This window comes from Sabethes cyaneus, chromosome 3, assembly GCF_943734655.1.
Source record: "Sabethes cyaneus chromosome 3, idSabCyanKW18_F2, whole genome shotgun sequence".
NCBI classification, from domain to species: domain Eukaryota; kingdom Metazoa; phylum Arthropoda; class Insecta; order Diptera; family Culicidae; genus Sabethes; species Sabethes cyaneus.
The window spans coordinates 142,882,791-142,896,669 of NC_071355.1; the positions used below are offsets into that span (position 1 = coordinate 142,882,791).

General features: G+C 42.1%; 2 protein-coding genes across 9 annotated transcripts in view; one reads left to right on the forward strand and one right to left on the reverse strand.

The window, feature by feature from the left end:
- Window positions 1–809, forward strand: LOC128742728 (dynactin subunit 5). Its single transcript, XM_053839175.1, has 2 exons — window positions 1–421; window positions 475–809. Exons 1-2 carry the CDS (start codon window positions 74–76, stop codon window positions 688–690), a joined length of 564 nt encoding a protein of 187 aa, XP_053695150.1. The 5' UTR covers window positions 1–73; the 3' UTR covers window positions 691–809.
- A 6,725-nt stretch (window positions 810–7,534) lies between these two features.
- LOC128744759 (dual oxidase maturation factor 1) overlaps window positions 7,535–13,879 on the reverse strand; it is an 80,031-nt gene continuing 73,686 nt past the window's right edge. For all 8 annotated transcript variants that reach the window (XM_053841983.1, XM_053841979.1, XM_053841982.1 and 5 more), the window contains exons 5-11: window positions 10,007–10,064; window positions 9,219–9,573; window positions 8,933–9,144; window positions 8,735–8,814; window positions 8,550–8,671; window positions 8,258–8,488; window positions 7,535–8,191 (exon numbers count right to left, since the gene is read on the reverse strand). In XM_053841983.1, the coding sequence (XP_053697958.1) occupies window positions 8,149–8,191; window positions 8,258–8,488; window positions 8,550–8,671; window positions 8,735–8,814; window positions 8,933–9,144; window positions 9,219–9,573; window positions 10,007–10,064 (1,101 nt within the window). In that variant the 3' untranslated portion in view covers window positions 7,535–8,148. The remainder of the gene's footprint in view (window positions 8,192–8,257; window positions 8,489–8,549; window positions 8,672–8,734; window positions 8,815–8,932; window positions 9,145–9,218; window positions 9,574–10,006; window positions 10,065–13,879) is intronic.

Genomic DNA, 13,879 nt, shown 5'->3' on the forward strand with positions numbered 1-13,879 from the left:
AAATAAAATTCTTTTTCCTGTTCGTTCTATATTTTTATATTTAAAGCGGTAGGCATTCAACAGTAAATTCGACATGGATGTTCTGAACACATATTACAATAAAGATGAATACGTCGAAACAGCCTCAGGAAATAAGGTTAGTCGACAAACTATTCTCTGCGGTTCGCAAAATATCGTTCTCCACGGGAAAGTGATTGTTCAAAGTGGAGCAATAATCCGTGGTGATCTGGCCGCGGTTCGTACCGGACGATACTGTGTTATTTCAAAAGGGTCGGTTGTACGACCGCCTTACAAGCAGTTTAGTAAAGGAGTAGCATTTTTTCCACTCCAAATCGGCGACCACGTCTTTATTGGAGAAGGGGCAATAGTGTCAGCTGCTTCTATTGGATCTTACGTTTACATCGGGAAAAATGCAGTAGTGGTATGCATGATACGGGTAGTTAAAACAATATTTTTCATACGTAGTATTTTTAGGGACGGCGTTGTGTCCTAAAGGATAATTGTATTATTGAAGATGGAGCCATTCTTCCACCAGAAACAACGGTGGCTAGTTATATGCGATACACAGCCGAGGGAAAAATCGAAGGCGGGCAAGGCAATCCTGATTTTGTACCTCATGCAATGCAGGATTTAATGGTGGAATATACTAAATCATACTATGAGCACTTTATTCCGGCTAGCGGAGCATAAATTATTTAGTTTGTTTTTTCAATCGAAAAAAACTATTCCATTCATTATTTATAAAATTGATTATATTGAGTGATAAACTATAGAACGAAAACACAAAGGATATTATACTTGTTTTAAATGCTTACAATTTATTTTTAATTTTACGTTACAAATGAAGAACGTGACAAATGATTTGGTCGATTTGCATGGAGAAGCAATCTAATCCTTACGAATGTTTTACCCTCAACATACGGCTAACCTCGAAAAGCATTGTTTCAGCACATCAGCTGCGGAAAGATGTAGGTTAGATCGAATACTCCTTGTCACGAGGTTAGTCTGCGGAAATGGTTATTTTTTGCCAGACTTTTTGATGCCACCACCTACTAAAGGACCTCCTTTAGCAGCTTTTTGCTTGGCAGCTTCCATAGCTTTCTGCTGTTCCTTTTGTTTCTGCTTAAAAGCTAGATCTTCCTCGTCCACCTCTTTCGAGTCTTTCTTGGGCTGCTTCAGCGGTTTTTTCTTGCCTCCTTCGCGACCTGTCATGTTTATCTGACGAAAAATGAACTGATTAGCATTCCAATTATTTTCAACATGCATGGATACTTACCACAATTAAAAACTACTTCGATTTATTGAATTAAAAGTAATATCAAGCTTTTAAAAACTACAAATTGTAACCAATTCAGCGTCCAGCATCCGATTAAACCAATTTAAATAACTCGTCAATTTTTATATCATTTTTTGACATACACGATTCACATGACACTAGTGGCAGAGATGCCAGATATTTGTTAAAATTGTTTCGAACAGCTCGAATGTCGAAAAAGTTTGAAAAGTACACCGATAAAAATGAACAATGTTGCTAAAACAATTTACTTGCTTCACGGAGAATAAAAATGTAGTTTCAACCATATTTATGGTTGTTTTACGCACAAACAAAAATTTCGTTTTGTTTCAAACTGAAAGGTATGATTGAAATAGAAATATTTATTGTTATATCAATGTTAACTTCAAATTTGAAAATACTTTACTTTTAATTCAAAACTGTTATTTTCTTGATTCACACAGAATCTCGTTTTGAAACAACAATAATTTCAGGTTGTTATAAAAATATTTTATTGAGGCTTAAAGCAACAATCATTTTGTTTGACACAAACTGGAGCTTTTTCGCTCCGTGTTGGAATTTACATATGAATTTCAAGGTGCAAATCAGGCTACCGATTCAACCAATACACATTTATCCGAGGCTGAAGTTAGAGCGGGCTACTCACTAACATATTTTATCCGAGGCAAAGTTTGTTGTGGGCTAGATGAGATGTTGGCTACACGAAAAATGTATGGGAATGACATTTGTGACAGCGGGGTGGTGCAAATACAGAATCAGGTGCAGTCGTGACCCAATTAACGAATTTCGGCTGTATTTGAACAAATGGTTGCTCGGGCTCCAGATGAAGATTACAGAGACTATTCACCTTTTAGCGCGCTTAATGGCGGCTAGTGGGTACAGTTTTCGACAATGTTTATTTGATTTTGGGAGCTCCGCTCACGTATGCTTGAAAGTTCTGTGGTAAGGCTGGAAATATCAACTTGACGTGAATAAAGCAAGGGCATGGTGTGTTGCTACCTCTTTCTTATGTAGAAGTGAAGAGAGCAACTTTCAAATGGTCCTCGGTAAAGGGGAATTCCCAGCAAATTTTTTGGTTCCTGTCAAAATTAACAGTTTGGTACCTATGCATGGCACATCGGAAGTGTATGAGTTTGACAGCCACTTCACCCCGTAGGAATAAAGTTGCCAAAGGCATGCTAATGTTCTCCGAAAGTTGTACCCACTAGCCGCCATTATGCACGCGAAAAGGTCGATAGATTACAGAGGCGACAAGGGATTCAAAAGCCGCTAAGTTTTGAATCAAAGCACCCGTAAAAAAATTTACATTAAATTTTGTAGTATAAACAATGCGTTTACAACAGTTTTTATTGAAGACATTGAAACTTATGGTAAATTTATTGTAAAAGTGTCTCAAATTCAATTTTTTTCATATTTTGTATCCTACTGTTACCATAATTTTCATCTTCGTGCTCTGGTTATTTTTTCCGGGCAGAAATCACGTCAGATGAAATGATTGATGGGTCCCTATTGGAGTAAAAACTGCCGCCGTGGCGCTACGTGCTGCGATGGTGATAAAAACGAAAACAAATATCAGATGCGGTCTATTTCTCAAAAAAAAAATTCAGTAAATTCAATTTTTAACTAGTTTTTGATTGAAAACTTCCCTAAATTTTCATCAGGTTTTGTAAGAACCTTTTTTGCAAGGTATTTTAAAAATACTTTTAAAATAGTGAATTGAAATAGCATAAATTTGAAAAATAGTTTAGAAGTTGGTGTGGCTACTTAACTACTTAGTCGAACACAGCAGTGATCCTTAATCGGTTTTTGCACATTATTGGAAGTTTTTCTACTTTGCAAAATCTTTATGTTTGTTTTGTATCGGTTCAACTCAAAGTTCTGGAGATTCGAACAACTGTCAGTCCTAGCGAATCATTTTGCTCCGGCACTGCATGAAAATGTCGACCAACATTTGAAAAGGGCAGATAAGCCAACTGTCAATTTGTCGCACAAATATGCAAAAACAATATTTTTCCGTATATACTGTAAACCAGCCATTGTTGTTGGGTAGCTGACCAGCTCTGTCCTTTAGCATATTTGTATTCATCCTGGCACCATTAGGGCGGCGAGAAATATTGTACAACAAACGGATATCATCATTGGCGGCGGCAGTTTCCCATTGTTCGGTTACGGAGTTAGTTCAGGTTCTCTTGTCCCACCTACAAGTTCGTTTTACAGCTCTCTCCAGTTCGGTGTACCGTTGACGGTCAGTTGTCTTAGCCGATCTGGTTCGCGCTCGCTCAATGCCGGCTTTCGCCTCTCTCCGCTCGTCGATCTTCTTCCAACTTCTTTTCATCCGATATCCACTCCCTCCGCCCGCTGCGCGCTTTTTATTTTATTTTATTAACGTTGCTGAGGGTTTCCTCACTGGTCGTGATGAAGGCGGTCTTGATGCCGGTCCATTGCCCTTCAACGGTTCCATCGGGTGGCAAATCCGAGGCTCGGGATTCAAGTTATTCAACAAATGTCCTTTTGCCCGGACGTCGTTACGCCACCTAACTTTCTCCTTCCGTTGCTGGACACGTGCGACGCGCAAACGTATCGCAGCGATAACAAGATTTGCCGGATGCAAATTCAGCGCTGCGTTTGTTGCGTACATCAAAAATGCTCCTTCGCCATTTTCGGCTGATGCAGATGTGGTTGATTTTGTTTCCTGTTCGCCCGTTGCGGGAAACCCACGTGACTTTATGTACTGGTCTATGGGCAAAAAGCGCGTTCCACCAATGACCATGTTGTTATTAACACAGAATTCTGTAAACAGCTCCTCGTTTTCGCTCTTCTCTCCTAGGCCATGGCGTCTCATGACGCGTTCAAGTTCCGCATTGTTTGAGCCAATCTTAGCGTTGAAGTCGCCCAAGTGAATTTGAATGTCCTTCGGGATTTTCTCATCCATGCTGTTCAGCTGGCTGTAGAAACTCTCTTTCTCCTGCAAGTCGGCAGCATCTGTTGGCGTATAGCACTGGATTGCTGTAAGGTTTCTAACCCGTGTCCTGAAACTGGCAACTATTATTCTTTCGTTTATCGGTTCCCAATTCATCAGGGCCGCATGTGCCCCTGGGCTCAGTATGAATCCAACTCCTCTTTCTCGAGTAGCATTTTCACCTCGTATGCCAGAGTAGAGCAAGACTTGCCCGGATGGTGTCTTGTGTTCGCCAGTACCTGGCCAGCGGACCTCGTTTAGCCCCAGGATTTCAAGCTTCAGGCGGCTAGCTTCCGTTGCAAGTTGAGTCAGCTTGCCCTGCTGGACAAGGGTCAGTATATTCCATGTTCCGATTCGTGTCCGTGTTTTCATGCTAAAGGTCGTTGCCAATAATCCAGACAGATTTCTTCTTTCATTTTCATTAACTTTTTGTTTTCCGGTACAGTAAGCTGTTAACCTAAGGTCCTTATCCCGCTGACGGAGCTGCCATGTTAAGGTGGGCGGGAGCCACTGTGCCCTCTTCCCTGTTAGCATATGATTGCCGAGGTTGCGTACTCCAGTTACCACCACGTGGAGGTAAAGGTAGGAGTTGGTGAACAGAGGTTACGGAATGCACATGTTCACCTTTTGCCAGGACAATGCATACAATAGGGGATAAATTAGTTCAATGGCGTGGGTGCCTGTGCTCTGCGGTAGAAGTTAGAGAAATTAATGCAAAGGGGGCGTTCATAAAGTACGTCACGCTTAGAGGGGGGAGGGGGGTTGACCTAATCGTGACGATTTGTGACGTAGGGGGGAGGGGGGGTATGAAGTTCTGTGACGTCACATGAAAAAAATCAAATGGAAAATTTATTCGGGAAATTATAATTTAGCCTTCATTTTAAGACACAATTATTGAAAGCTTCTATAAAATTAACGTACTGATGGATTTTAAAACAAATAGTTAAATTTTTTGAATGAAAATTTTTTTTAACGTATATGGGTGAACAGGACTCATTTATTTTATGTAGTATGAACTATCCGTTAAGGCTTTACAGAATATGCAGTACTCCACTGAAGAGCTGCTTGAGTACCGTCCTGCCTAAAAGATTTTTGCAACCGCAAATAGCAGTCGCACAAACTCCTGAAGGGTTACGGGATGCTACCAGATGCTACCCATGGCAATGTTTTCCCTTGATATTCATGCTGAACTCAATCGATGAACAAAAATTGATACCGAAGTTTAATGGCTACTTTTAAGGTTTTTCGGTATAATCTATACTGCCCCTCACTCAAAAGCTCTCTGAAGGATAGAGTTTACGCCACTTACGGATTAAATTTCGCATCTAAGATAGTGTTGAATGATTGCACGATTGAATGAATACACAAAATGACAAAATCCGTCAGAAAAGTTCTTCCAAGGCGTGTTGCTGCAAGACGTCAGCAGGAAGTCCTGATTCTTTCAACTAGATCAGACGAATTTGAGTGGATGGATGTAAAGCGCGTGGATATGCGCGAAACATTAATCGATCGCACATCAGCGACTTCTGAAGCGTATCCGATCGCGGCAATTGGAGATCATCTTCAAAATCCGTGAATCGATGACTTATAAGCTCGAAAATTTTCCTTTTTTTATTTGCTGAAATTCATTTGATAGCTTTAAATAAAAAGCTGGGAATGAATATTCATTTTTTTTTGTTGTGAAGGGGGGGGGGTCACGAATGTGTGACGAAATGTGACAAGGGGGGAGGGGTGGGGGGGGGGTTGGTTTTGGTCAAAATTTGCGTGACGTACTAAGTGGATGTCGCCAAAGAGAAGTCCACTTTCGATTGAATAAACTTTAAAGCGTTAATGACCTTCTTAGGATGGTAAATGGTTGAATAACGCGCTGCAGAACCTCGCAGTCTATTTTATACATGCGGCTATAAAATAGATCAAACGGAGATCCCCAGCCTCTTATTCAGCAACTCCTGTCCCTACCTCCTCGTGGTACCATCTGGGATACGTTCCTTAGTGGAAATCGGACAACCGTTGGAATCTGAGGTCGTATGCGGACAGGAAAGGAGGCACTCATGCGAATGCTGAGTGGGAACTCTCCGCCTGTAAAAGCAGAGAGTCCATAGCCCCTAAAGGAGGATGGTTTTAATAGCCGTTATCCATGGCTATTACGTAAAGACTTGAATGGATAAAGGCCTAATCCAAGGTGTGACGCGACCCGCGCCGAAGGATGAATGGTGGAGGGGGTTCTATAAATTCTCTGCCGCAACGGATCCTGTGGAGTACCAGGGCGCTCTCTACAGTAATTTGCCCTTGCTGCATCCAGCCGGTCACTGATGCAGTGGACTATTTCTTACCGAGCATGCTCTCTCTGCCGAAAAACAAAGAAACGAAGGAGGTGAAGTGGAGAATAGGAGAGGAACACTTCCTCCTTCCCTGTTCCTCGTCTATCCTCAACACGCCGGCACGTAGTGAGTCGACAGAAGAGGTGGCTCCAACTCTGAACGGTGAGCTGAAACAATCGAAGAGCTGCACAGTCATGGCCAATTGAATGACCGTACAATCGCTCAAACAATCTAAAAAATTATACCTTTGAGTATTAAGGTTACTCAAAAGTTACTGAGTCTCAATGAGAGAGATCTCAGCACGCTTGTCGGTCTTGTGACAGGACATTGTCTGAGTAAATATCATTTTCGGAATCTCGGTTTTGTAGAAGATAATAATTAACCTCGGAACAGTTGCTCTGCAATTGTTGAGCACAAATAGCACGCAGATTGCAATATCTCAAAAAGGGGAGATATGGTCTGCGTCGCCGATCAGGGTAACAAGGTTCAAACCAACTCACCTCTGATTGGCACCTGTCTCGCTCCAGCTACCTCCCTATCACTTTCTCAATAAGTGCTAGGTCAGCTTGAAGCGTATAGTAAAAGTAATAAACGGGGAATACTGCAATAGTTCAAAATACTGGACGCAGTGGTACGAGTACCCAACCCAGTTTAGAGGTCGAATTCAAGAATGCTATCCTCGTCCGAATGATCGACGGATTTAATAGTATATAGCATGTACTCCATGTACTATTATTTTCTGAGTCAGTAGAATCATCATCAGAAATACAAGTGCTGCAATAAACATGCAGGCTACAGCAGGATAATTTCACACCGTCGATTGCTGGAGTGAGTGCTCTTTGCTCGTCGAGTAGGATTTGAGTGTTACTCTAGGGTGAATGATACAAATATACTTACAAGCTGGAGACGTGATATTTGGTTACATAGAAATTTTAAACTGTTTTACATTAAGATGTTCGTTAGAACTGACGCAACAATCAAATCTGAATTTAATTCCATTTGTTTCGATGCCTAATCTCAGCTAGTCCACATGTAAACGGCACAATTACTTTATTAATACTTAACGATTCAAGAATCACTTACACTTCACTAGGTTTCTTTCTTCTGCAATTTTATAAGGTATCCATGCAATATGCTGTTTTGATGGCTCATTTCTTGTGTCTTCTACATAAATGCGCTCATGAATATACGCGAATAGTCGAATTTTAAAAAAATCTGGAATAATTCATAGAATACTACTGCAAAACTTAGTTAAAATCTGCTCCATACGAAGCCATTTCTGCGTGTCCTTATTAATTATCTCCTATCTAAATAAAATTGTTTGTCCTATTTGTATAGTAAGTCGTTAAACGTGATCCATGTTTTCTGTGTTGTCTGTTTTCTTCCCTCGGTTAGTTTAAGTTATTGCAATCTATATAATTCTGCTTTTTACGATTTAATATCACAAGAGATTCATCACGTAAAGTTGCACACGTGTTTTCGATGTTAATCATTTATGTTCTCAACATTTGTGTATGAGGATTGGCAGCTAACTTTTCATGGTGGTTGAGCAATGGTTGACGGAATACTTTTGCTCACCAGTTAGATATTTCACGAGTTCGTTCGAGAGGGGGTTTCCTGAAATGATCACAACAAATAAATTTATATTACAAACATGTTTCAGTGAAAGTAGATGGTGCTTACGGTAGCATTCTGGATAGTGCCACTTTGTGCAGTGACGGAGACATGGCGGCGGCAGATGCAATACTGGAGTTGGAATCTTGTGAAACGGTCCGCTGGATACCCTGCGGTGGCGTTTGCTGCATTCTTCGGAACGGATAACGCCAGGGTGACTTAGGAACTTCATGCTGGAAGGCACGGTTTTCGATACCCATCTTGTCGCTGCTCTGGTCGCGAGTTTTCGACGATAAGCGGCTGTGATAGACATAGTTTTTCAGTCGGTTAACTTGACAAGTTTTTACTAGAAGTATCTTACCGTAGAATGCGTGATCCTAAACCAGGGGGATCTTCTAGACCTTTGCTATTACGTTTGCGGTATCGGACATCGTGAGATTCTTCCAATATCACGTGTCGGTCATAAGGGGTGTCATAATAAACCTAAGAGAACACAAAATTACTCAGCCGTTGTAAATATTACAGAAGATAAAAGGTATTTGTTACTTCTAGAATCGTCGAAAAACGGTGTGGCCACACCAGGTCAATAACGGATATAACCAGTCCAATTGATAAACACAGTATGCCTGAAAAATATGAAAAGTCTTGTTTGCATATACATTCTAGATCGCATCATAAAATCAGACGCGTTTGTAAAAAATCGTCCTTCAAATTAATGAAAAAGCGGGTTTCCCTATACTTAACCTGCAACCAGCACAAGCCAGAAACACCATCCCAGATGGAAACTTATATGTCCTCCCTCGATGAAGATTGTCAACGGTCGTTTCGGAAGCATCATGTTATATCCGATGCTGGCACCAACCAGCAGTGCTCCGGTGAGTGCCATCGTGTAGGCTCCGTAACGAGGTACTGCTACCAATAGTAGATTCATCAGTAACCATGACGCAAACGATGCCCTGCGAACAACAGATTTCGAATTGAGTGAGTTAATCTTGAATCATATAAATCTCGATTAGCTCCGAGCACTTGCCATAGTAGAATGCTAGCGTAGTAACCAGCTGCCCGGTACTGGCCGCCCCAGCAAAATCCTTCCTGCCCTAGGCTAAAGTACTCTGCCACAGTCAGAATGGGATACGGCAAACCCCGCTGTAGCGCATTCCGATAGGAATTGCCCATGTCATTGGCTTGATTCCAGCTGAACTGTTCGTTAAAATCAATATCCGGCTGGGTCCAATTTCCAACCGGAAGTGCCACCAGGGTTATGTTTATGTGCATCAGCCCAATATGGGCGCCGATTTTTGCCGGCAGCTTTTCGCGGGAAAACGATTTGTAGGGTGCGACGATTGTCGACTGGGCCACGTGCCATGCTGAACCGAGGCGGGTAGCTAGAAGAAGAAATTGTCATACTGGTTTAAAAACTCGTGAGTTGAATTCGCTGATGTTAAGATATTTAGAGAGTCTGCAGGTGTGAAATGCAGTGTGGGATAAAAAGATTTCTCCAATACTTATACTAAACACTACTAAAAACAATTTTTCGATTTGAAACGTTTGTTGCTTGAAAAAACGAATCGTTTTGTGACAATCTGTTCAAACGCAAACAGCAAAACAAGAACACAACCATTTAGTCAATTCCCAAGTTCGTGGGAATTTAAAAAAAAATGCTGTAATTGATTTTCACAATCATTACAATAAAATTGATTTGAAATTACCGAATAATGAGCGTTTTATGCCATAATATTTGGGAGTTTATCTCATAGTTCTTAAATGGATTTTCATGCGATATAATAAAGCCAGAGATTAAATAAATCGAGTACTTACCTAAAATGACTAGTCCTACAAATAGGCTAAGCGTAACGGTGGTAAAAGTTGTGAATTTCTGAAACGGAGGGAATAAATAAAATTAACACAAATAAATACATCAATATTATTTAGTTGAATTCAATTCAACTAAAATAAAACTTTACTCGGATTTTTTAATTGTTAACGTAATAAAACTAAGGACCACATAACATACTATTCATGCCTTTGTAATACATGCCAATAAATCTAATGCATCGACCAACTTATAGTGAATAGCAATTGAAGCACCGACTGCAGCATTCTGATTTTGACAATGGAATATAGTTTTATAGTCATCAATTTTATAGACATCAAGCACTAGTAATTTGGAAAACAAGAAATTCTTCACTTCTATCAAACCCATCGAATACCGCCTCTCTGTAATAGGCAAGTTCGTAAACTTTGAAAACTAGTACAGTTTCGAGACTTGAGTAAACTTCAACGTTCAAACCCAAAATCGAACAAAAACTAAACATAGAATCGACTAGACGTTAGGAACTGTTCGGGAAGCGACTCAACGTAAAATGTAGGTCATTAACTGAGGATAAAATTTTCGATAATAACTCTGATTCCATAATAGGTACTCTGGAGCGAGTGCTACGTGCGTGTTTCGGGGACACTCTCAGGTCCTTTCGAATTGCGCAGAGGGTTGCGGCAACGGGTTGGACTGTCCGGTATCTTATTCAAAATCGCTATTTAGCAACTTTTTGGATACTGGGTACGCCGAAAAGCTGCGCCAGCTCGTAGTTCATCCTTTTCCTCCAATATTGAAGGTGTGATCCGGCGAGCGACCTCGATATCATTACTAGAAACCTTGGGACGGCGGAGGCAATCTACGTCAGACTAAAACCGGAGGCTAGGGGGATAGGGTTACAAATCAATGCGGCGAAAACCTAATATATGGTAGGAAGAGGCTCCAGAGATAGCAAAGTTTGCCTCCCACGGACAGTGACTACTGACGGCGAGGAACTGGAAGTGGTTGATGAGTTTGTATATTTGGGATCTCTGGTCACCGCCGACAATTATACGAGTAAGAAGATCCAACAACGCATTCAAGCTGGAAATTGAGCCTACTTTTCCCTCCGCAAGACACTTCGATCAAGGAGCATACGCCGCCGCACAAAGCTGACGATGTACAAAACGCTAATCAGACCGGTAGTCCTCTACGGACTTCAGACAGTAACATTGCTTGTATTTGAACAAAAGGTGTTGCGGACTATTTTTGGTGGAGTACAAGCGGAGAGCGGAGAGTGGCGGGTGCGTATGAATCACGAGCTACAGGCACTACTTGGAGAGATTCCAAGTACACCTAGCGAGGTTCCCATCGTACAACTGGCGAAAGTTGGGAGACTACGGTAGGCCGGGCACATCACAAGGATGCCGGACGACTGTGCAGTGAAATCCGTTCTCTTCGAGAACCCCGCCGGCACTAGGAATGGAGGGGCCCAACGTGCTAGATGGCTCGAACAATTTGAAGCCGACTTGCGTGTATCGAGACGCGCAACGAGTTGGTGACGAGTAGCTCAGGACCGAGTACAATGCAGAAAAATTCTTGATACGGCAAGAGCCACCAATCATTACGGTACTGCCCAAGCGGCGTCGGTCGGCCTCGGTTCCACTGGCCAGCATGTAATCTGTTTTAGACGTATTTACCTTTAACTCAATGTTTTCTGCTTCGCGCTTTAGTCTGGTGTACTGTTCAACCACCACCATAGATGGTCTGCCGATAACATCCATGCATTCGTTTGCTTTGCCGATGGCCGTCACCTTGACGACGCCCTCTGTGTGATTCGAATGAACTTGCCAATCCACCATATTTACCTAGACATTCTTCTCTTCAATTCTGCACACAAAATTTTCTCCTTCATCCTGTTTCATAGACTGAAGCCGTTGCAAGATTCTTTTGTTGGCGAATACCTGCGCAATCTTCGAAAGGGACGCTCCGCGACGCATCAAATATTTACCTTGCGACAAATTTTCGAGAATTTCCGGGAATTCAACTTACAGACTCACCATTTGTTTATAGACTTCAAGGCGGTGTACGATTCAGTTGAACGAAATGAGCTGTGGCAGATTATGTTTGAACATGTCTTTTTCCAACAAAACTGATTAGGTTGATTCGTGTTACCCTTGATGGCTAAAATCAAGCGTCAAGATAGCGGCTGAGACATCGGACTCGTTTCTGACGTGAGATGATTTGGAGAAAGGTCACGGACTATCGAATTTGCTGTTCAACATTGCATTGGAATGTGCTATTCGAAGGGCAGACGTGTGAAGAAGTGGTACCATCATCACGAAATCGTACATACTCGTGGGGTTTGCGGACGACATTAATACCATCGGTGTTAACAGTAGAGCTGTGGAAGAAGCGCACACACATCTTAAGGAGAAAGCTGCGTGGATAAGGTTTGCCATTAATTTTTCCGAAACAAAGTATATGGTGGCTGATAGAGAGCGTGGTAGTCCTTCCCATGTTGAAACTGCGGTAGTAATAGATGGAGATACTTTTGAAGTGGTCGACGAATTTGTTTACCTTGGTACGTTATTGACATGCGACAATGATGTGAGCAGTGAAGTGAAAAGTCGATTAGCGGCTGCCAACATGGCCTTCTATGGATTACGTAGCTAACTAAAGTACCGTAGCCTGCAACTCTGCACAAAACGCGCTTTATAAAATGCTAATTCTTCCGGTGGTACTCTACGGCTTTAACCCTCTCTGTCCCAGGGGTGTTTCGGTGGTTTACAGTTTTTGATCAGGTAAAAAAGCTATTAATTAGCAATTCGTCAAACGCAATTATACAGCTTGTAAAACAATGTTTTTACTACGTTATGAAATCAAAATATCCATATTTGAATGCCTCAAAAATTTTATCGGCCAATTTTAGTATCGGAAGTCATGGAGCACCTGTGCTACCATGGGACAGAGAGGGTTAAAGCGTGGACGTTAAAAGAGAGCTGCCGACGAGCTCTTGGCGTTTTTGAACGCAAAAACCTGCGATCAATGATTGGCGGCATGCTAGGAGGAGTGTGACGCATGCGCATGAATCATGAAATATACCAAATATACAAAGATGCTTGAAGATGAAATATGAGATTAGGATTTCCAGTGTTCCCAACATCTCCCTCCTTAATACCTGCGGTACGCCTGGAACCATTCGGGCGATCTTCGGTTGCGAGAAGTGCGTCTAGGTAGCTGAACCACAGGAGACGAATTGATTACAAATTCCGTTGTTGAACACGATGTTGAGCTTTGACTACTGGATGCTGTGGAGGCTACGGGCTGACCTACTGGTGATTCAGGAGGTTGCCAACACAGGAAATGAAAGGTGTGGTAGCTTTCACTCATTTAGCAGAATGTTGATTGGTAACGGCTCCTATGGCTTATTCGTTTGCTCCATGTCTGGTTCTGACGGAGTCAGAGGATCCGAAGCTGGTTAATGTGGGACCGAATCGGCATCTTGCTGTTTAACCAGATGTTGAACATGACCTTGCCGACATTCTCCATCACAGTGCCAGGCGCCCAAGTCCACTTGATGTGTGCGAAGACTTTGGCATATACAACTGCCTTCGGTGCGAAAGCTCTTGGTTGGTTGGATTCAGCTTGGTCTGCAGTGTCTTGAACCTGTTGTGAAGGTGCTTTCAGAAGATCCAGGGATGTTCGCAGTGGACTACCGTACATTGTTTCAGCCGGCGATTTCCCATCTGGAACGTTCGGATTGGGTGTTATCCGATACGAGAGCTGAAAATTGTCCATTGCTAGCCTGATGTTTCCTTCTCTCTCCTGAATTTTGTGCAATGCTCGTTTGAACGTGTCCACAATCCTTTCAGCCTGGCCGTTAGATTGTGGATGGA

What these genes read in the sequence shown, in the direction of transcription:
- LOC128742728 (XM_053839175.1), top strand. Translation starts at nt 74, where the DNA reads ATGGATGTTCTGAACACATATTACAATAAAGATGAATACGTCGAAACA. An exon ending in TCGGGAAAAATGCAGTAGTG is followed by an intron (nt 422 to 474) that starts GTATGCATGATA and finishes TAGTATTTTTAG; the next exon opens with GGACGGCGTTGTGTCCTAAA.